The sequence below is a fragment of the Falco biarmicus genome, chromosome 6, assembly GCF_023638135.1.
Source record: "Falco biarmicus isolate bFalBia1 chromosome 6, bFalBia1.pri, whole genome shotgun sequence".
In the NCBI taxonomy this organism is placed as follows: Eukaryota; Metazoa; Chordata; class Aves; order Falconiformes; family Falconidae; genus Falco; species Falco biarmicus.
Genome location: NC_079293.1, coordinates 17349936 through 17372334, shown reverse-complemented (window position 1 = coordinate 17372334; position 22399 = coordinate 17349936). Strand labels below are relative to the sequence as shown.

General features: G+C 36.0%; 1 protein-coding gene across 1 annotated transcript in view; it reads left to right on the top strand.

Annotated features, from left to right (window-relative positions):
* The window catches only part of PRIM2 (DNA primase subunit 2), a 127970-nt gene that overhangs the window by 57647 nt on the left and 47924 nt on the right, over positions 1 to 22399 (top strand). Inside the window, exon 8 of the mRNA XM_056343719.1 lies at positions 16917 to 16984. Coding sequence (XP_056199694.1) covers positions 16917 to 16984 — 68 coding nt within the window. The remainder of the gene's footprint in view (positions 1 to 16916; positions 16985 to 22399) is intronic.

Below are 22399 nucleotides of genomic sequence, written 5' to 3'. Positions count from 1 at the left end.
ACTGGTGGGGTGGGCTGAGAAGCAGCAAAGGCCCTGTAAGTGTTGCTCAGCAGTAATGAAAACCTCCCTGTGCTATCACCCCTGTTTCCAACAGAAATCCAAAACATAGCCCCATACTAGCTATGGAGAAAGTTAACTCTATCCCAGCCAAAACCGGCAGGCATGGGAGGCAGTCTTACATTCCACATACCCTTATGCAGGCATATCTGGTTAATGGCTATTCCACCTGAAAAACTAGGACAAAAGACAGGACAAGTAATAAATTAAATGCCCAGATATGCAGACTCTGAAGAGTGGGAGATAATTAAGATACCAAAGACCAATACTGTCAGACTACTGGCTTATGAACCATTGAAGGAGCAGCTCAAAGCCTTGATGGAAACAAGATTGTCACGTGTCTTGTGAAAAAGAGCAGACTTACTATGGGGCATTTGAGGGTGCTTGTGGGATTGTGTGAAAGTTATTATGGATCATCTAGCAGAAGATCCAAAGGCAGGAAAAGGGAGTAGATATATTGTAGTCCTATTGATCTGCTGGTAATTAGGCTTGTGCCCAGTGCCTTATTGCTGCAGTAATAACTTAATAAGAAAATCTGTCTTACTAAACGCTATTTCTAATTATTTTCCTCATCGAGGGTTCTCTCTGTTCTCTGTGTGTGGTGCTACTGAACTTCAATTGAAAGTAGCTGGTGGGTAGTTTCAGAGGTCTGAGAGCCAGAGCCCACGGGTCTGGGGGCAGGATACTGGAGAGAGCAAGAGGGTTTGAGAGTTGGTGGCTGGATGGGCTGATGTCCAAGCCAGCTTCCAGAGACAGAGTCATGGCTTTGAGAAACAGCCTCTGAAGAGACCACAGTGTGTGGCCAGCTATGAGAGGTTCATGAGCGTGACATCAGCCAACATACATGAGAAGATGAGGCCATTTGTATAGTTTGTATATGCATCTGCTGTTTGTTTGTGTGTGTGCGCGTGTGTGATGCCTGTTCTTGTGTTTGTCATGTTCTTTTGGTGGCTTGTGGTGTCTGTAAGTGTGTGCATGTGTGTGTATGAGGGCTACGTGGTTCGTCTTGCAGCCGGCTGGGGCTAGGGTCAGGGGATGGTAGCAGCCTGGCTGTGGTGGGCTGGGAAGGAGAACATCCCTGGGCCTTGAAACCCACCAGCTTCAGCTTCACTTTAGCAGCTTGCTGTGTGCACTTCAGTTTTTACTTAAAAGCACCAAGGCACAGGCAATAATAGGAAGCCAAATGGAGGTCCTGCTGCCATAGTTAGGTTGTAAGGCAATAATATTATGTTTTATAATGAAGTAGTTTTTTTGTTGGTTTTCTGTTTCATGAACTTGAGTCCCGAGGGAAGTGTTCTTATGTCCAAGTGTATTTTTCTTTGGAAGTAAAATATTTGTAATAATTGCAAATGCAAATAATCAACATTTTAAAAGGGAGTTAAAAAATTGCATGTTGTTGGAGTTGATAGTAGTTTTGCTTAATGCAAATGTCCTTTTCTGTTTTGGAAAGAAAATATTTAAATATTAACTCTTACTCGTATTTAGGAAGTATCATTGCTGTTGCTGGCAATTGACACTTGAGATTAAGTAAAATATTTGAAAATTATGATAAGTAGGCTCAGATTAATGCTGGTTTTTAGCAGCATGGAATTTGAGTGCCTGTCATGTTTTTAGCTTTATTCACTAAATATAAAAATGAATCATAATCACTCATACTTGAACATATGGGAAGCTGGGACTTAAAACTCTTTCAAAGGTTGATAAGATTTGAGTTTGCTCCTTAAAAAAAAAATTTAAAAAAATTGTAAAATATGCATAACTGAGCAAAAGGATTTTAAATAACTTTTTAGAACATGGTTCTAAGTCTTAGCAACAAAACAATTATTTCCAAGCAGTACCACATATTGAGAGAATAAACCACTGAAATTCAAATGCTTTCTGGGGTTTGAAAGTAAGAGGTTGACATCACACAGGCTGTTGCAATAAAATCTTTTCTATGTTTGTTGTTACTAAAGGTCAAGTATGGAATTCTTAAGGATTGTTTAAATTTATTTAAAGTTTTATAGTAACTTTCTCAAGGGAAGAAAGTGAGTATATGAAGATTTGAGGAGCTCATTAAACAGAAAATGCCTTGCAATAGAATCCCTTAGTTGTTAGTGTCTTTACCCTACTGTTTAAAGACTTTGTAGGAACATAGCCTTGGGCAGTGTTGAGTGTGGTAAATAATCCTGGACCTCAACAGCAAGTGTATTTAAGTTTTCTGTTAATTATTTCTCTCTGAAAGCAATCTAAGAGTAAAATGATCTTGTTTCTAAAAAAATTACTTAGTTTTGTCCTTAACTCCTGAAAAGGGATTTAACAGTCTTGCTAGAATTTGCGTCTAATTGCTGTTCACTAGTAATTTTGAAAATTTCACTACATTGCAGATGAAAATGTGGACTTTTGAGAATGCTTAGAAAATGGAAGTTCTCGTACAGAAAACAGGAATGCTAGTAGTTCTTCAGAATTATTTGGTACTGGAGGTCTGTATTATGTGTTGTGTATTTGGAACCTTCTGTATGTTTTGGTTTGTGCCCATTGCCTCTCGTCCTGTCAGTGGGCACCCCTGAAAAGAGCCTGGTTCTGTCCTCTTTGCGCCCTTCCTTCAGGTATTTATATGCATTGGTAAGGTTCCCCCAAGCCTTCTTTTCTCCAGACCGAACGGTCCCAGCTCTCTCAGTCTTTCCTCATAGGAGAAGTGCTCCAGTCCCTTGATGGTTTTTGTTGCCCTGTGCTGGTGTCTCTAGTACGTCCACCTCTTGTACTGGGGTGGGGGTGCAGAACTGGGCTGAGTAATTAATTACCAGTAGTAAAATCCTGTTAAGAAAATTAAATATCTCATCTGAAGTTCTATAATAAAACAGTTTTAAAACTGATTTTTATACAGTAACAGACATACTTATTTCCCATAGCACCTTCTGAATGGCACAGAGTTTTAGTAATAGGGTTTGTCAAGGTAAATAACTACATAACAGCTTTTTAAACTTAAGTTTTTAAGCTTAACTTAAGCTACGTTGAATAGATGAAGCCCTGTAGTAGTAATGATGGCTGTGGTAAATGAGATTTTAATCAAGTGGATTGGATGGGTGTATAGATGCTTGTTTCTTCTCTTTTTACTACATATTGTCTTCGGCACTGGAGAAGTTTTGCTAGCATTGGTATTGTTACTCTTAAAGCAGTTTTGGAATATAGCATTAGTATTAGACTGATGAAGTTTGTGATGGGAAAAACCTACCATAGTTTCTGACCTTGTCTTTGAGAGTGCTTAATGAAGCAACAACAACTAATCTTTCATGCTTTCTAGCTGATTGCTTCTTTTGTAGTATTGACTAGTAACTTCTACTAAATTATGCAGAAGTGTTGGTTTTCTTAATTTTCTTCTCATGAATGAAGGGAAAAGAGGGGAAAAACTTGAAAAAACATAACATTAAAACTTTGGGGAAATGTCTGAGTGACCTTCTCTCCCTCCAATAATACTCCATTGATCCAAGTTAATTAAAGCAGCAATGTATATTTGAACTGAAGAATAGGTTCCAGGTTACCTTGGAGTACTCAAATTTGTATTTAGTCTGTGAACCTGGGAGAAATACAGCAAGACAAAGAATCTTCTGTTCATAAATAATGCGAGAAAAAGAAACAAAAGATCTTCATACAGCTAAAGAACAGTAAGCTATATTGAAGAGATGAATAAATATTTGCATGTATCAGAAATTAGCAGTGAAACACAGTAAATTATTTCATTTTCCAGGCTTGCTGTGAAGACAAGTGTTCCAGTACACTGTTTACTTAGTTTTAAAATTGCTAGGCATCTGGAACTAGATACAAAAAAAGACAGAGGACTAAATTATAAGTTGAGAAAGCTATCAGTAAAGGGCAGGTCAGTGGTGAAACGGTCAATAAAATCACTGAAGAACCTTCACTGTTATGGAAAGCAGTATTAACAGAACGTTTGGATTTTGCTGACAAGGTAGTTTTCTAAGTGGCTACTTCAGTCTGCGTATAATTAAAGCCTGAAAGACACTATATGCTATTGTAAGAAAGATGGAATTAATAATCTGTTTTGGGAGAAAAACAGCTAATGAGCATCTTGGTAACTGTCAACTTTAGCTTTATGTTAGAATGCAAAAAATACAAGAGATGAGTTCATTTACATACTTACACCCCAACGTGTAAGCGAAATGTGCACAAGTAATAATGATGCAAAATCCAGCAACAGTTCACTTACCAATTAAACAAGGTAAGGTTAATTACTAAAAAATTTACTTTAAAGACTAAGTATTAATCTTCAACCCAGATGTTATTTATACCTCAAGGTGAATATGAAAGCTAGACATTTCCAAATGGAAAAAAGGAATCAATTACTTTCAGAAGCAAATGCCTCAGGAAAACATTAATTATTATTCTGAATGCATTTGACAAATGCTGAGCTGAAATTAGAGGAGTTTGGTGTTTTCAAAGTTCTTAAAGTATTAAGTAAATATTTAGGACAGGCTAGCAAGGAAGTTCTTTGCAACTGTTAATTCATTTCTTCTGCCATGTAAGATTTGCCCTTTGGCAGCTTCAATTAACTGGCTAAATATAAAACAACAATTATATATGTAATTTTTATAATTTAGAATATATATTTTATATTTTTATATAGCTTTTAAATTGTTAGATGGAGCATTTAAGCAACATTGATAATAAGTGTTGTGCCCCCCCTTTGAGTCAAAAAAAGAAAAAAATACAGTGCTAAGAATATAACTTTAATTCCTTTATAAAAAAAAAAAAAGTTAGTGGTTGCCTTTGATTTGCTTTCCTTAAAACATAAAAGGCCACTTTCCATTCTCTTGATTTTCTTTGGGCTGATTTGTGTTATTGTGAAGGAGGTGTATGTGTGAGAAGAGTCGTGGGGAGTTTTATTCCATTAAAAAACAGTCCAAACCAAAACAAAAAAGAAACCTCAAAACCAATCTCACAAAAACAACCTCAGCCTTATATTGACACTTCATATCAACTCCTAGAGATTTGTGCAGGAATTCTTTTCCTGTCCTTTGAAAATGTCAGTTGTTACATTTGTACTAAGAGCACAGTAATGCCAATCTGTATTACTTACTTCTGCTGTATGAAAATAATCTAGATGCTTTATGCATTAAATTATATTAGCCCATTGCAAGAAAACATTTGGTAATGTGAAAAATATTTTGGTTAAATAGTTTCGTTAGTTTTGAAAAAATGTTATGTCCTGTCACATAGATCGTGTGCAAACAATTAATGTGGAATAAATGTAACATTAATTGTTTGCTTTAGTTTTTATTGAGCATATTTCAGTATAAGTGCTGCTGAAATAACTCGTAATAGCTGAAAAAGCCTTGGCAAAATTAGTTATTAATTTTGTACAACACTTGAGATTTGTAACATGCTCTGAAAGGTTAAACCCCAACTTTTTTCAAAAGAAAATTGATCAGCACTAAAATGTCAACTGTCTAAGTACAGCAGCATACTGGCATGCAAACACTGTTCTCTTATTTCAGGTTCCCTAGCTGCATAGCATTTGCATTGTGACATTTTGTTACAACATTAGCAAGATAGCTGAAGTTTCAAAATCAATCAGTTTTTGTTGGTATGAGACAGCCTGCAACTTAGTTTGATGTTGAAGGTGTTTCTCTGAAATGTAATTAAATTGGATTCTTGAGTTCTGGCAATATCTGCATCTCATGACTACTTAGTGGTGGCTGCAAAACTGTACAGTTTTGAAGACCACATTAGGCTCTCATTCTGAAGTATCTTGAGAAAAAAAAAGGCAAAAGGCAGCAATGTTAAAACTTTCTTAGAAGTACAAAACTTTTCTAGACATCATGTTTTAAGTTTAATTTAAGACAAGTATTTTTGTGTCTGGTGCATTTAAATGCAAGGTAGAAAAACAGGCTACCCTACTGGAGAGTTCATATTCTTTAAAACTACTTTTTAGGGAATTGCTAGCTAAAATTCAGGTTCTGTTGAAAACAAAGTTGTTTTAATTTTTAGACTTCTTATTCATCAACAGTGCTTCTAATTGGAGAGCAGTGTATCAAGAAATTTTTTGTGACTATCACTTTCCCCATGTAGGCTGTATTCTGGAATAAAAGGTAACACAGAAACTAGTATTAATCTCTGAAGGCAATCAGATTGCAGTGGGATAAAGGTTTTACCTGAGCGATTTATTTTTGAAATAAGATGTCAGTATATAGTAGAGTCTCCTTTTTTAAATAATAGCATGATCTTGATTATATGCATTGAGAAACACTTGTAGTTTGACTCATTATAAAGGGAACTGAGACATGAAGGCCTGTTATTTACTGTAACCATGCTGGGTTTGTGCATGGTTCGTGTCGGTCCTGAATACTGTAAAGAGTACTTTGATGTGCACAGAGTAGCTATAATGATATAGTGAATGTTACGACATAGTCCTTAAGTAAGTAGAATATAGATGTTTCTACAGCATTATTTTTAACCTGTTCTGTATCTTAAAATGGGCGTGAGGGGAGGAAAGCCTCCCAAATGCTTTTGTAGCATCTCCTGGAGATTGTTTTTTTTTCTGATTAAGTAGAGACTCTAGAAAGGTAACTAATCTGGATAGACTAGGGATTAGGAGAAAAATTGTGAATTCAGGTAAAAAAACTTTCACAGAAAACAGCTTGTTGTCTCCTCTCATTTTTCGGATATCCCTGGTGAGGAGGGAAAGCTGGGATCTGTATTTCTAACTCTGAGGTATGTTGTGACTATGGTACTTTCAATAAAAAAAAAAAGTGCGTGTCTGGTTTTGGTTACATAAAAACTGATTCTCTGTAAGAGAGGTTACATCTGGAAAACAATTTAAAATTTTGCAGGCCAACAACATCTGTGAATAAGGCTTGTCTTGCGTTAAGGAGTGAGTTGGAATAAGTATTGTGCCAGTAAGTTAAACAGTTATCTCTAAATGTAGTGTCTCTCAAAAAATTCAAGAGAAAGATATGAATAGGTAAAGTAGTGTTGTACTGACAGACTAAAACATGATTTTGTTTCATTCCACTAAAGGTAATTTCTAATTGCATATGGTTACTTTGGATGTGTTACTACTGCAGGTGCTACTACAATGTTATATTTTACTCATATCTTTGTTTCTATTTATCTTTTTCTTTAGGTCCCTCTTGCACTTCACTACTGTGCAGGGTCATACTCAGCTGGGTGATGCATTTAATGGGAACAAATAGACCATAGTCAGAGGTGTAAGAATGAAGGCTTTCGATTTCCAATAGATTTACAGCATAATGATTTTTAATCACTATCTAAGAATTGAAAGGTTTGAGGAGCAACACAGTTAATATCACTTCTGTTTTCTGCCAAAGTTTGTTTGTTAGATAGATAGTTTTTAAATTCCTGAAAATAGGCTTGTTACTTAGTCTTTGATGAAGATGAATTGTTCATATCAGGACCTTTAACAGCAGGTTTGAAGAATTTCAGGAAAAGCTGTGGCTTGTGTGTGTGCTACAAATGAAAGAAGTTTCCCCTTTCTCTGTCTTACTGGTCATCAGGTCAGATCCTACTTTAAATCAAAGCTAAGCTAAGTTTGTTTCTGACTGATCACAGAAACATTCTTGAAAAAAGATTTATTAAAACTTCTAGTAGGATGCAGTCTTAGCACCTTTCACTTAAAATTACAGTAATCTTAACCGTGACCTTACAGAAACTTTGTGACATAATGTTGCCTTGAGAAGGCTCCTGTGAAGTCTACATCTGTAGAACTACATCTCTCTTATTTTTATCTAGTTCATGTATTTATTTTCTACTTGTTAACACTGATTAAGCTATGGTATAATTGCTATTGTCTACAAAAATAAAGTTGTCAAGTTTATGTTAGCATCTGCGTTTCCACTTTATTTTGTTTTGCAGAACTGTTGGGAAAATCCACTAGAGGTGTAAGTTACTGGTATGTTTAAGCCTGCTGGATAATAGTTGTGTGGTGGTTTGGTTTTTTTTTTTTTTTAAGTGTTGTTTACAGGCCATTTAGAAACAGCTCACAAGATTAGTATCTTTTTTCCTGTCTGCTCCAACCTCAGTCAAAAAAAATTTCTCTTGTATAACTTTGGCAGTGTCCTGGTTTTGGCTGGGATGGAGTTAATTTTTATCTTAGTAGCTGGTGGAGTGCTGTGTTTTGGCTCTTGATGTGAGAACCATGTTGACAGCACAGGGATGTTTTTAGTTGTTGCTGGGTGATGTTTATACTAAGTCAGGGGCTTTTCAGTTTCTCAGGCCCTGCCAGCGAGAGGGCTGGAGGGACACAGGGAATTGGGAGGGGACACAGCCAGGACAGGTGACCCGAACTAGCCAGAGGGGTATTCCTTACAACATGATGTCATGCTTGGTATATAAACTGGGGGGGTGGCCGGGACCTGCTGGTCACTGCTGGGGGCCTGGCTGGGCATTGCTCAGCAGGTGGTGAGCAACTGTACTGTGTATTACTTGTTTTCTTTCTCCCTTTCCCTCTGGATTTTATTCTTTTCCCCACCCTTTCATTATAACTGTTATTGACGTTATTGTTATTATTGTTCTTTCGTTTTTATTCTATTTCAATTATTAAATTGTTCTTACCTCAACCTTTGAGTTTTACATTCCTTTCCAATTCTCTTACCCATCCCTCTGGGTGAGGGGGGAGCGTGTGAGCAGCTGCATGGCGCTTAGTTACCAGCCAGGGTTAAATCATGACATTCAGTAAGTTTGTAATACTGCAGTTCATACTAATCAAAACCAATTCCAGCAAACCTAGCAAACAATATAAACTTTAGTGCTTTTTTTTTTTTTTTTTTTTTTTTTTTTTTTTTTTTTTTCCCCCTTTTAGGCAACACACCAGGCCACTGTAACTCTTTGGGCTAATAACTAATGCTTTTCTGAACCGTCATGTATGTATTGTGTCCTTTTCAGAGCAAACAGGAATTATCTAAGGAAATATTTCAGGGGAACAGTGAATAGGAAACTTTTTTTAAAGGTTTTTAAGATGAGCTAATGAAAAGCAAATGTCACAACTAAGTTTAAGACATTTTAACAAGAAAGGCACATTCTGTGAAGTGGCATATTACAAAACAAATGAAATAGAAAACATGTAAGTTACAGCTTATTCCTTAGGCAGCAATGAGAGACTGAAGTAGATTCTCTCTTTAAACTTTTGAAGTCCTAACTGTAACAATTTAATGTCTGTAATCCATACAGCATTATTAAAGAAGCATTTTTGTGATGTGTTTCCTCTGAATATGTTGTTAACATTACATAGACAATGTTTCTTTCGTCTCTTCATAAAAATTTTTCTTAGATTGCATTAAAGAAATAAAGAACAATCTAAAGCCTTCGCTGGAAGGCTGAAGTTGAAGTTCTGATGTCCAAACTGATTTTGGTTTTCTTTATGCTCTGTCCTTTCTTATTGGAACAACTCGGAAACAAATGCAGGAAAGGGTTGCCTGTACCACCAAAGGCATTTAAGTGCATTTTAGGAACAAATTGTTGGTGGGAGAATGGACTAAGAAGTACATAATACAATAAAAGAATATGCTAATCCATGGTTTGTTTATTTGCTTTCTAAATAGAAATTTCCTCTTTATACTTAAACTTTTAGCTAAATCCTTCATTTTTCTTTTCATCAGTAAACATAATGGGAAGACGCTAAAGGCTTCACAGTGTAAATTTTAATCCTCATAAAAATGTTGTCTGTAACCTGTGGTATAAGATTGAAAACACGTAGGCTTTTGTTTCTTTTCTTATTTCTAATTTCTGTGTTCTTACTATTTTCTAAAATTTGCTTGGTAGTTATCTAATTGAAATATAACAAAAGCCTGACAACTTTAGTTATTCTATGCTGCATCAAAATCACTGTTAAAGAATTTTTCTGCAGATGTTTTTCACTAATGTATTAATGACTTAAAGAGTTAGAGCATGGAATATAGGAGTGTTATTTCTACACTCTTACAATCAGCATATAATACTTGTCATAGAGGTTTTTACTTTGCTTAATCTACTGATTTTGTTACTGCTGCTATGAAGATGGAAAGACTTGGAATTGAGAAATGAAGTTTTAGAAGGTAACCACTTTGCATACTCTTCTGCTTTTCTTTTGTCATCTTAGCTGTGTGCTTGGTTGCCACAGTATCCTGTTATTTCTTGCTACTGTTAATAGTGTAATCGCTTCAAGTCTGCCTTTTTTTTTTTTTTTTTTTTTTTTTTCCCCTGGGGTTAGGAACAGTTCTTATGAACCTTTGTTGACCGATTTTTTCACCAAGGCTTAGAAACTGTTATACTAATGGTATAAAACATTTGTGGATAGTGTAAATACCATGTAATTATCTTGTCAGTGTTGTCCCCAGTAGCATTTAAAACTAGTTTTGGTACCAGTTTGTTTAATTAGAGCAATTAAAAATAAAATGGAAAAGCAAGCAACCTGGATGTGATCTCTCCAGTTTAGAAGTTGAAGCCCAGTAATGGAGTAATGAAGTATTAAGATGGTTGTGCAGGAAGATTGTAGGGAGATTTGCAATTGTAGGGAAGAATTTTCCAGTATTTTTCTTCGACCTTTTTGAGACAGTATAAAAAAGAACTCTGAATTAGTATATTAAATTTGATAATTAAAAATACTGTGATTTGTTAGTACAGTTTCAAATGGATGTAGTGACTATACTCGTTACTTTTGGAGGTGGCTTCTATAGGTCAGGTCTCTAGATTGTTGGGTAAACAGGAGTAGGGGTTGAAGTTCAGTTTTTTTCTGTCTAGATGGGATCAACTTTCTGTGTCTTAAAGGGATATAAGAGACTTAGTTTATAGTGGATTTTGACCCTTTGCATTTTAGTTTCTATTTAAACACATGTACTCTTTTTTATGCCCCCCTGCCCCCATATTTGGAATATGATTTTTATTTTTTTTTATTAAATTTGCCTCTGTTAATAGGAAAGAGTTGCTGTTGAGTGTAAAAGGTAAAAGGAGGTGGTGTAGAACCACCTTCAGTAGATTTTGTACAAACCAGTAGCAGCTCTTTTTGGATTCCTGTAAGATAGATGACTAAGCTTTCAAAATACTGTGAAATCTATCATTAATCTGAAATTTGCCCATTTCTTATTGGTGCAAAATGATTTTATATATGTTGTTGATTGACCCTGGCCGGCAGGAAAGCCCCCACCCCACCCAGCCCTTCCCCAAGGGCTGGGGGAGAGATTCAGAAAGGGCAAAAATAAGAGAACTCATGGATTGAGGTAAAGATAGTTTATTAAGCAGGGAGGGCAGGAGGAGGAAGAAGAAAAAAATCAGGAGTGATTTTTGCCACCAGCAGACTGATGCCCAGCCAGGCCCTGAGCAACGGCTACTGTGGAAAAACTGCCCCTCAGTTTTATTGCTGAGCATGGTAATTTGTGGTCACAGGTGATGGTAGACTTTTGCAGATGACTTTTTTTCTGTATATTGGTTTTGGGTGTTATTGTTGAAGCCTTTTCTTTAGTTTTTATGGCTGCCTTGATTAATCCTACTTGAACCCTTATTTCTTCTTTGCATTTGGATTAGAGCTGTTCCTTCACACCCTTTATTAGTGACATAACTTGTAGCAGAAATAGAGAAAAATATTCTGGGAAAATCTTTGTATCTGTTCTGCAGAAGGCTCCCAAACCTATGCCTGGTCTTAATCCAGACCTTGTTACACTGAGTAGCGAAGCACATATGGAGGTGGTTTGTTTTGGAGCTGCCAGTGGAGGTATAGGTTAAATAATTTCAGTAGCCCCTGTAGAGAAGTTTCTGTATTTCAAAGAACTCCAGCGTGCTTGTTGGGAACTGTGGGCTTGCCTTTAGAAGTACTATGTATTTCAGAGGTGCGTTTAGCACTTGAAAGAGCAGTCCTCTATTCAAAGTCTCTGCAAGCCTCCTTCAAGTAAATGTTATAAAGGTTGGAGTTACGAAGGAAGAAATTTTAGGAGGGAAAAGCAAGGTAACTTTCCAGGGACTGAGCATTCTTTGAGATACCCTGTCCCTAGACATATTCACAGTGCAGTCACCCTCCCTTTTAAATGATGTAATCCTGCCTGCCTGGGTTTAAAAAGAACTGAGGAGGCAAAAGCACACTAAGCCTGCTTGTACAGTGTTTGTTAAAATATGAAAGATATAGCATGAATGCCAGAACAGGTGAAAAAAAACCAAAAGTTGGGCTTGACAGATGGTGGATGGTGTAGGGGCAAATCAACAGGCTGTAGATGTGGACAGCATGCCTTCAGACACTCCTTGTTGTTCTAGGAGTACTTGGTCGATAAGGAAATACTCTTGGTGGTAATTTACATTTTATGTTCTCTAATGAAACCTCCTAAAGGAACGTACATTTCCCTACACCCCCGCCCCCCCCCCCCCCCCCCCCCCCCGAAAACTGTAGAAACAGCCTGGAGTAATTCAGTAGCCTGCCTCAGCTAAAAGTAACCTTCATCACAAACCCTCTCTTTCTGTGCTTTCCTCCTGAGCTTTCCATGTAATTTTCTCAGTGACATCCAACTCAATGTGATTTTTTTTTTTTTCAAAAAGGTATTCATCAAATGGTCTGACAGCATATTAAATTTTTCTTGTGCTATACAGCTAATTAGGACATCTCATTTAGAAAGTAAACTCTTTGTGAAAATTAAAATTCTCTTATCTTTTGTGCAGAAAAACACTTAGAGAACAAGTAGCTCTCACATGATAACCTCAAAATCAAGAAATTCACGCACTCCTAAAAAATTGAGAAAAGTTAATTGAGCCATAATAATCTTGTTCTTAATTGCCATGTATAAAAATGTCATTGCCTTCCTGATAGCATGTGGAGCTGCTACTTCAGGCTTTGTGTCAAGTTAACCTTTTTTTAAGGTTTACAGTAAATCTTCAATACCTTGCAATTTCATGTACTGGTTTCATGTTTGGATGGGGGAAAGAAAAACAGACCAATTCATAGACATCAGCCTATTAGTTGTCATCCTTTTGTCTTCATTATTACGTGAAGTACCACTGCCAATCTTAAATAATTCCAATGTTCATGTAGTTTTCAAATCAATCCGTGCTTTCTTTGTTCTGAAATTGTTACCTTCTTCATGACATATGAAAATGTCCTGCAGCATAGTGAACGCTAGAGATGTGATTGTTGCATAGAGCTTGACAGAAAAGAACAACTCAGCTTCTTGCTCTTGTACAAGATTGTGTAAAAATACTACAGAATTTTGTCAAAATTGTAGAAAGCTTTTGGAATTCTGTTTATTTCAAATATATGAAATACCTGATAATATCTGGTTTGATTTTTTCCCACCAATGCTTGCGCTGCGATTTTTTTTTTAATTATTATTTTTATTTATTTTTGTACTGTTCACAATCTAAATTGCAGGAAAGACAGCTGGTGACTCTGGTACTAAAGCTAGTATGAAGTTGGACCAATGTATTGTCTCACATTTCAGTTTTTTTATTCATTTTCCTCATATTGTTAAGCATTCTTCCTCCTTTCTCAATTTTAAATGTTGTGTGATATTGATAACATGGTGCTCAATTTGCCTTTAACGATCCACATCACTCACCCCAGCTTTCACCATCTCAGCTCAAATTTGAGGTGTCTGCATGTTCTGTCTGCAGCTCACTTTGCCCACTCCTCTGACCATCCAGGCCTTGGGACAGGAAATACCTGAAGTCTGCAGTGGTTTGTGATCTCTGTAAATCAAACTGCTTCAGCATGATTGGAGTTCGGAGCTATGCTCCTTAATTGACAACATTTTGACATCTTTCATGCATCTAAAATATGTTGCTTTTCTTTTTTTTGGTAGGATGATCTTTGTGTTGAGTACCATATAGAGGTGAAGGCAAGGCTTGTGCCTTCATTTCAGAGTGATTGAAAACAATCTTCAGAATCTGTTTGGATTCTGTAATTGGGATTATCTTTTCCTTTTAGAAGAATATTGTTAAAAAAGGACATAAAATTATTCGCTGTTTGAAAACAGTAACATTAATTTACCACCACCTTGTAAAAACCAAGTGTGGCTCATGAGAAAAAACACAGCTGTGAGGAAAGATTTAATACATTAAAACTTTACCTTTTGTTTTTATAATCCAGGTAAATTAAAGGAAAATGTGCTTTTTCAGTTAAAATATTTTGATGGGCTGTCCTCAGCTGTGTTGAGGTCTCCTCAACTGTGTTTAAGGAAAACTGTCCATAGTTTTGGATTGAAAAGACCAGTTATGAAGATCCCACATCTTCCTGACAATAGACATTTGAACTAACCTAATTTGTTGTAAGGTGTATGATCTTGTTTTCATAAGAGCATTTTCTGTAGAGAGCTTTGTCTTCTCTTTCTCGACAATGTGATGGAGGAAATGGGGATTCATTTTACTACTAAAATTTGCATAGTTCCATAATTTTTGGTGAAATACAAGGCGGTAAGAAAAAAAAATGAAGAAAAACATTTGCCATATGGATTCTCCTGTGATTTCAAGGGTTTACATTTTTTTCCCCTTTAATGGTGGTTCCCAAAACAGCCAGCATAGGGCACTACTTCCATATTCTTTCATTGCAACAGCAGGAAAAAACTGGGGTAAGATCACTAGATCTTGGTTCTTCCACAGCTCCTACAAGTCTCCCAAATAAGTTTTAAAACAGTATTTCTGTTCGTTGGTAATGTTTATGTAACAATGTAGTTTATTGTATATATAACTTTGACAATAACATCAGTACTTTTGCAGGCTTTGAATTTTATTTTTTCCTCCTTTACTACGGTCCAGTGTGACTTTCATAAACATCATCTTTTTGTGAATGCATTGTTTATAATGGGGAAAAACTTGGAGCTTTTTCTGATTAAATGTAATATTTAAAGTACTGTATAGAGAAAAATACTGTATACTTGTCTCATGTAAAAATATACATATGTATGTGAGTGTGTACACAAATATTGTTTTCTGTATCAGTTAAGTTATTAATAGAAAGAGAAGAAAATGGTATTTCAGGTAATTCAGGCTCTGTTCTGATACTAGCCAAGTGGAATAACTTGGCTAGTATTTGGAGGGCTTCCAGTTTCTCTTCAGAAATAATTTCTGATTTTCTGGTTGTGTTTAAAACAAAATTAGAGGGTTACTTTATAGAGGATGTGAATATAGGACAATATGTGTGTTGGCCTTTAATGCTCAGGGGTAAGAAAATGAGTTTTTTATCAAGAGAAACTTCTGAGTAAATACAGAACTTACTGAATTTTTAGTATTCTGTATGCGTCTCAATCTAACTCCATAAAATAAGAAAATGTGGATAACGCTTTAATTGCCAAGATAGAAGCCTTTTTAAAAAGAAAGATGACTGGATTGCTGAGACTACCTGACTTTTACTACAGCAGTCAGATTGGATGAGCACACTTGGTTACCCAGGACAGAGAAGAGCCGCGTTCTGAAGCAGTGATTGCTGCAGGCCAGGGCTGGCTTAACAGCTGAAATGGCCCGTTCCTCCTTTCCCGCTGTCCTTGATTTCAGTAGTTTCAGCTTTCACTTGACTGACTAGCTGTTTTGAACGTACTCTCATTTAGGTGGTGGTTGATACTGCTCGCTTGAGGCACGAGTCTTAAAATTTGGCCCCAGTCTGACTTCTGCCTAGCAGCAAAGGTGATGAAATGGATGCGCTGAATGGGTGATCTTTCAGGAAAATATTAAACTCTTTTCATATTCGCACAGTCTACCTATGTGCCAGTGAAGTCTGGCATGGAGTTTCTTACGGTTACAAATAAGCCTCCTGTACCCAAACACTGAGTGCAGCTTTTTCTGGAGTATATTTATTTGTGGGTGATAAATAGAAGTTGCAGCCTGCTAGTTAGTCCTCCTTCAGTGCTTGCCTTTACTGATGTGTTGGAGCCGGCAGGGTGAAGCTACACTGTTGGTGCTAAAAGGTTTCTGGCCTTGGTTTTGGATTTATTTTTTTAAAATAAGATTTTAAAAGAGTATGTATAACGATGCATGCTATTTTGAGACTGTCTATTTTAAGTCTGTCATTTACTTGAGAACTTGATGGTAATTTATACAATGTGAAATATGTTGAAATTTTAGATTTATACAAAGGTAGTTTTCAAAGTGCAGCCTAACTTGGTAGCAATAGAATCATGAAATGCACATTATATTATATTAGATGTATGTCAGCAGTATTCAAAGTGCTATGCTTGTAACTTTTACAGATTAAAGGTAGACGCCTATATACTGATATTAAGCAAATTTAATACATATAGTTTTCCAATCATTTTAGGGAATACACTAGTTAACTGGTATTATGCAATAGCGTGACATGTAGTTATTAATTTATAGACTACCACATTTGTCTTTCAAAAAAAGTTTAATCTTTTAACTAGTCAAATGAAAGAGGTACCTGAAAAAAAGTATGTATTTAGTTTAGAACAGGCCAATGACAAAATACAGGTTATGCCTATTTAAAAAAAAGTGTACACAGGGGAATGTCTATATAAAAGTAATATAGTGATAAACATGTAAATTTTTCTACACAAATATAAATTGTATATATTATGGCTTAATGGCCAATATTTACATTATGTGATTGCTAGAAGGCTGGCTGAGTGGAGTATGACTTCTAGTTCAAGTATGTGTGGGAAAAAAAGTGTATCGCTTTCAATGATGATTTGCTATTTAATTAAAATAACATTGTAATTTTTTGTATAATATTTTTCACTGTTTGGCTTTATTAACTTGTAAATATTTCTGCAAACTTCAGATTCTGGAGGGTTGTGCTTAGTTATTTTTGATAGGAGGAAGTCTGTTTTATCCAATGTTGTATAAAGTTGTAGCAATGCAGGATGATTTCTTATATCATTCCTGCTTTGTGCTATCAATTTTTTTGAAGTTAATATTTTATTAATTGAACTTCTGTTTTCTTCTAGCTGACAGCACGATCGCTGCCTTCCATACAGTCTGATGAGAGACTACAACCTCTCCTTAATCATCTCAGGTAGCATAAACGGGAAGCGTGAATATATTCTTTCATACAGATTAAAAGAATTGTATTAGTAGAATGTTTTTAGCTACATTTTTTTTCAGACACTTCATCTGTGTAGTTGGCTTTGACTGGAAAAAAAACACCCTGGTAGTATCCCTTGAACTTAACAAAAGCTTTATAAATGATATGAAACATAATTTAGAAGTCTGATGTTGCATCTATATAACGAGAAAATATTTTGGCTTTTATGATTTTTTAAATAAATGTTGTAAGTGCAGAGTTGTTAAGCTTTTTATAACTAAGACAGATTCCAAGTTGCACTGCTCAGAGCATGTGCCTTCCTCATTGCAAATATTTTATTCTCTGTGATCTTTTTGGAAGATTTCACTGTCATTCACTCCATTGACATATGGAGTCCTACTTTATTCTTCTAATGGATCTATGGAGGGAACTGAAAATGTGGACCATTAGTGTGTTCTACAACACATCTGAAATAGTCATTCCTCTCTCTTAGTAGTATACAGTATATAGAAGCTTTCTACTTTCTTTGAACGTGTTTGTGGATGAAGAGTTAAGAAAAGATACTTTTCTGATGTTCTTCAGCTTAAGCATAGGTCTGGTCTCTTTCTTATATATGTGAGTGCTTCCTACCCCTTTATATTGTTTGGGAGAGTTTTCTTACTGTGGTAGTGTGCAGGAGAACAAGATCTGTACAATTAGAGGGAGATGCATTGGCTTAGAACCATTGAATAATTTAGCTTGGAGTGAACCTCTGGAGATCATTAAACCCAGCCACCGCTCAATGCAGATATGGTTAGATTGGGCTGCTCAGGTATTTATTCAGTTGAATTTTTAATATCTCTAAGGGTAGAAAGTTACTTAAATATTGAACGTCAGTAATGAAAGCTCTGTTTTTGAAAACATACAGCTTTGCATTAAGATCACTGTTTCCTGTGGCACTTTACTGCTCAAGGCACCTGTACCCAAAACCTGACATTTTATTTTGATTTTAAAAAAAAGTAATTCTTGTAATTTTTATTACATAGGAGCAGTTTCATCTTGCTTTTAGTGTAAATCAGAAATGGAGAAATAGCTTTCATTGCATCTCTGCTTATTTACATATGGTTGAACTTCGTTCAAAAGCAATGAATGAAAATATTGCAGTGTAACTGTTACGTAGCTGGTTAGGGGGTACTTCTGAGTGCCAATGACTTTCCTTGTCTTTGTTGCCATACATCTCACTGGGATTTTAGCAAAATGTCTCAGTGGCATGCCTTTCTCCATTTGAAGCTAAAGAGCAATTAGGTTAGCTTTTTATAAATTGTGCTTTCTAGCTGAGAAATTTGAAATTTATTTTGATACGTGCTGTGCACAGCCTTCAGTATCACAGCAATCATAGTCCTTTCTGTGTGTTTTGTTTTGTTTTGTTTTTGATAGTATGGGAAAAGGAAAGGTTGCAAAAAAAGGTAGCTTAATATCAGCTACTTTAACAGGAATACTGTATCCTACATTTATGCAAAAAGGTATTTTTTGCACATTCTTATGTTAACTTGCGTGTGTGTATGTGTGTTAAACATCTGGTAAGTTACTTCCATTTTGATTTTGCGAAAATGGAGGGGCTGTTCCCAGTACTTTTTGTCACCAACTGGAAAAACTACCTAAATGCTTACAAGCTGCCTTTTTGGAAGTTCCTTTAAAATAAACAAAATATGTCAAACTTTACAGCTTGAAAAACAAACTCTGTCAGTGAGCAGACAGATGACTGAACAGGTGTTTTTTATTTCTGCAAATCTGTAATTTCTTTTTGCTTCATCTTGCTTATAAGAAAGGAGGATATTGGTTAGTTGTTCCGTCATTGTATGAATTCTTAGAGCAGTATTTTTGTTTTTGGCATATGTTAATAGAGCTTTATCAGGGGAGCAAAAGCTTAGACAGAAATGCATGAAAAGAGCATACAGTTGAAGGTTACAGAGCATTGTTTGGTTGTTAATGCCCCACATATTTTTTGGCAGCTATTCATATCTGCTTGTGACTTTAAATTAGCTAGTCCTCCAAAAAGGTCATTTTACTGTGGATTATCTGTGCACAGATATTTTAATCTATGCCTATTTTTTTAAATGGACATAACATATATTTTGTAATTGGACTTTTCTGGGCTAAATACATACTCTATCTGTGACTTTAGTCTTCTTTTTTTACCCTATTCTGTTTCGTTGGTGCTTTCTAATAATTGTACTAGACCAAAAAAGAGAACATTTTTAGTTAAAATGTTAAAGTATTTAATGCATGCTCACAGTAGGCTACAAGGAGATTTAAATTGCTAAAACTTCAGCAATGTAATAGAAATGGAAACTTTATGTCTAAGTGCATGAGAAGAACACTTGCACAACTCCAGTTTTTGAAGGAGTTTATATGGGTTTTGTGATGAAATTACAGGGTCGTAACACTCTACTGTTTTAAATCTTCTGCAGGCGTATTTTCGAAGATAGACAAAACCTGTTGTATGCAGTCCCATCAAACTACTCTAGGAGTGTCTGTACATGAATTATAAAAAGCAGAGTTGATTTTTAGTGTGGTGAAGAGGTTGTTTAGGGATGATCAAACAGCAGCCTATAACTGTTAGAAGGAAAACATCATGGTATTGGAATTCTCAGTGGTGCCAGAGGATATAACAAATGACAGTAGTTACATACAGCAGCTTGGGAGGTTTAGATCTAATATTAGGAAAAATACCTTGTTAGAGTGATGGTGCAGCAGACTGCCAAAGGTGAAGAATCTTGGTTCATGGAGATTTTTAAGATGCGGCTAGAAAAAGCCATGGCTTATCTGACTAGTGTTGGCAGTAGTCCCACTTCAGATGGGTTGTGGGACTCAATGCCCTTTTTTTAATGTCCTTTACAACCAACATTTATACAATTCTGTTATTTCTGTCTTCAAACGATAGTTCATAAGGTTGATGCAGAAACCAAGTGTTTTGTGAGATGGGATTTTTTTAATGGATAACACAATATTTGTGCAAGCGTGTTCACTCTCCTTCTCACTTATGCTTATCTCACAGGCAAGTAAAGAAGAATGCACACCTTAATAGACTGGTGTCATTTACTGTCCTCAGCACCTATAAAGTGCCCTTCATATTCTCACTAAATCCCATTATATACTAGCACATCTGTGAATAATGCGGTATTTATCAGAACGATCCTACGGCTGTTCATTTGAAAGACAAAGGTCCCATTCTTGGAAACATCGATGTGGTGGAGGTTTCTTCTTGGTCAACAGTGGTGTGAATGTGTGTATTGATCTTTAGTTGCAAGATATGTTTAGAAAACTTCTGGTCACTGAGATTTTTGGATTTTAGAAAAACAAGTTTTGAGTGATTTAGTCAGGCTAAATGAAGAGAGACATGAATTTATATATAGAGGTAAAATCAAACAGGTTTCTTAAGTGAAAAATGAAGACGCTGCTGCTTGCATTCCAGTAAACTAAAAAAAGAAATTATGAAGAACTAGATATTTCTAGGTAAGAAGTTTAATCGGGAAGTAACCTCAGAAGCTATGTGGAATAAAAGGAAGGATGAGTCCAAAATAAGAGCTAGAACTGGAAGAAAGAAATAGGAGAAGAAAGTGAGGGTGCTCACAAGCCTGATTGGTTTGTGCTATAATGTGTTTTCAAACCAGCAGTGGGAAGCTGTTTGGCAACCTTTACTGACATGAAAAAGTGAGGACCATTGTTCACAGAATGAAGGATAGTCTTAATTCCCCACCCCCACCCTCCAAGGTTGCTGAGATATTTAAATAGAAATGTGGAGAAAATAATGGCAATCTATGGAGAAAGCAGCGTGATTTTTTTGTGATGAAATCAAGGGACCTTAGGGAATCTCTAGTGTGGAAAATCAGAAGACCTGGCACCTAAATTTGCAAACCCCAAAGCTCTAGTACCTTAAGCTCCTTGGTACAAGAATCCAACAGCTTAGTTACCGAAGGCCACATGACTAGTGCTGGGTTTTTTATGCCCAGCTGCTGTCTACCACATATTCTGGATGGATAAAGCATACTCTTTTTCAGAGCACCACGTTTGAAGGTGGTTTGTACGATTCAGCCTTTTTAAGTAGTGTCAGGTATCAAGACATCTTGACCTTGCAAAGTTCATATGCTACTTTTAATGTAAAACTAAGGAAACATTAATGAAAAAATTTTGCTGTTTGCTTACCATACTGAGAATATTTGACCTTTTGAGAGTCTGAAAAGAAGAATTGCTTCTTCTCTCTCTACCCTGCCCCCCCCCCCCCCCCCCCCCACACCCCCCGGCACTGAGTTTTCTGTCCTCGCTGTAAAGTTACCTACCAAGTCCAGATGTAATGGTCTGCAAGATTCAGAGAGCATGCCCTCTTTTTAGCAGTTGCTCCTTAAGTCACACTTTGTTCACTTATAGGAAAACTTGCGTGTCTTCTCCTTGGACCTCCTATTTCCAGGCCAATCCTTTCTATGGATGATAATAAGAGGGTTTCTTTAGCTTAGCAATTTTTTTCATTATTGGTATGATTTTAATAAATACTATAGGATACAAGCAGATAGTCTGAAGTGATTATAGTAGAGGAGCTTAAGAAGTTACCAACATTCATCTGGGGATGTCATAACTGGCTGAACGGTCATTTTCCTAATTGGTTGGTTGTTTTTTTTAAAAAAAAAGCCTAAGCATCAGCTGGTTTTTGTTGTTCTGTGCTTTGATTCTAATATTTTGAGGACTGTAATTTTTCTTTTGTTTGTAGTTTGCCTAAGTAAAGTTGTGCAGATCTGGTTCTACAAAGGAATTTAGATACTTCTTCAGTAGAATCAGTAGTAATAGACACACACTGCTCAAATACTTTTAATTATTTATCCATTGTTGTGTAGTGAAACAAATCTGAGTACAGTAAGCTTGCCTAGTGCTCCAGTGTGTGCCAGATATAAGGCTAAAGAATAAAATGACTGCATGTACAATTAAACAAACTATTTGTACTGTAGTAAAATCAACTCTTAGCTATATGCTTTTCACACTTTACAGTATTAAAATGTCACAAAATGATCTGGAGCACCTAATATCATCATTTAGCTAAATTCCTTTTTCTGGAGTTAACTTCTATATGCCTTCAAAAGATTTACGAAACGATCCTTGTAAGTTAGTTGCAAAATCCTTCTTGCACAAAGAAATTTGCTCTTACCAAGACTTTGCAACCTGATTTTTGGATACAATATGCCATATCCAAAGCCCCTGTTTGCTTTATTGCCTTCTGTACTGTCAAGTCTTGAGTTTAGTTGGGTTCTGCTGTAAGCATTTCTCTTGGCCTGTTCTGCAGCCCTGCATATATCCTCATTCAAGAAGTCTGTATATTCAGAAGTAAAAGCTGGGCATTAGATGCTTGTACTTGATTTGAAATTACTTTTGTTGCAA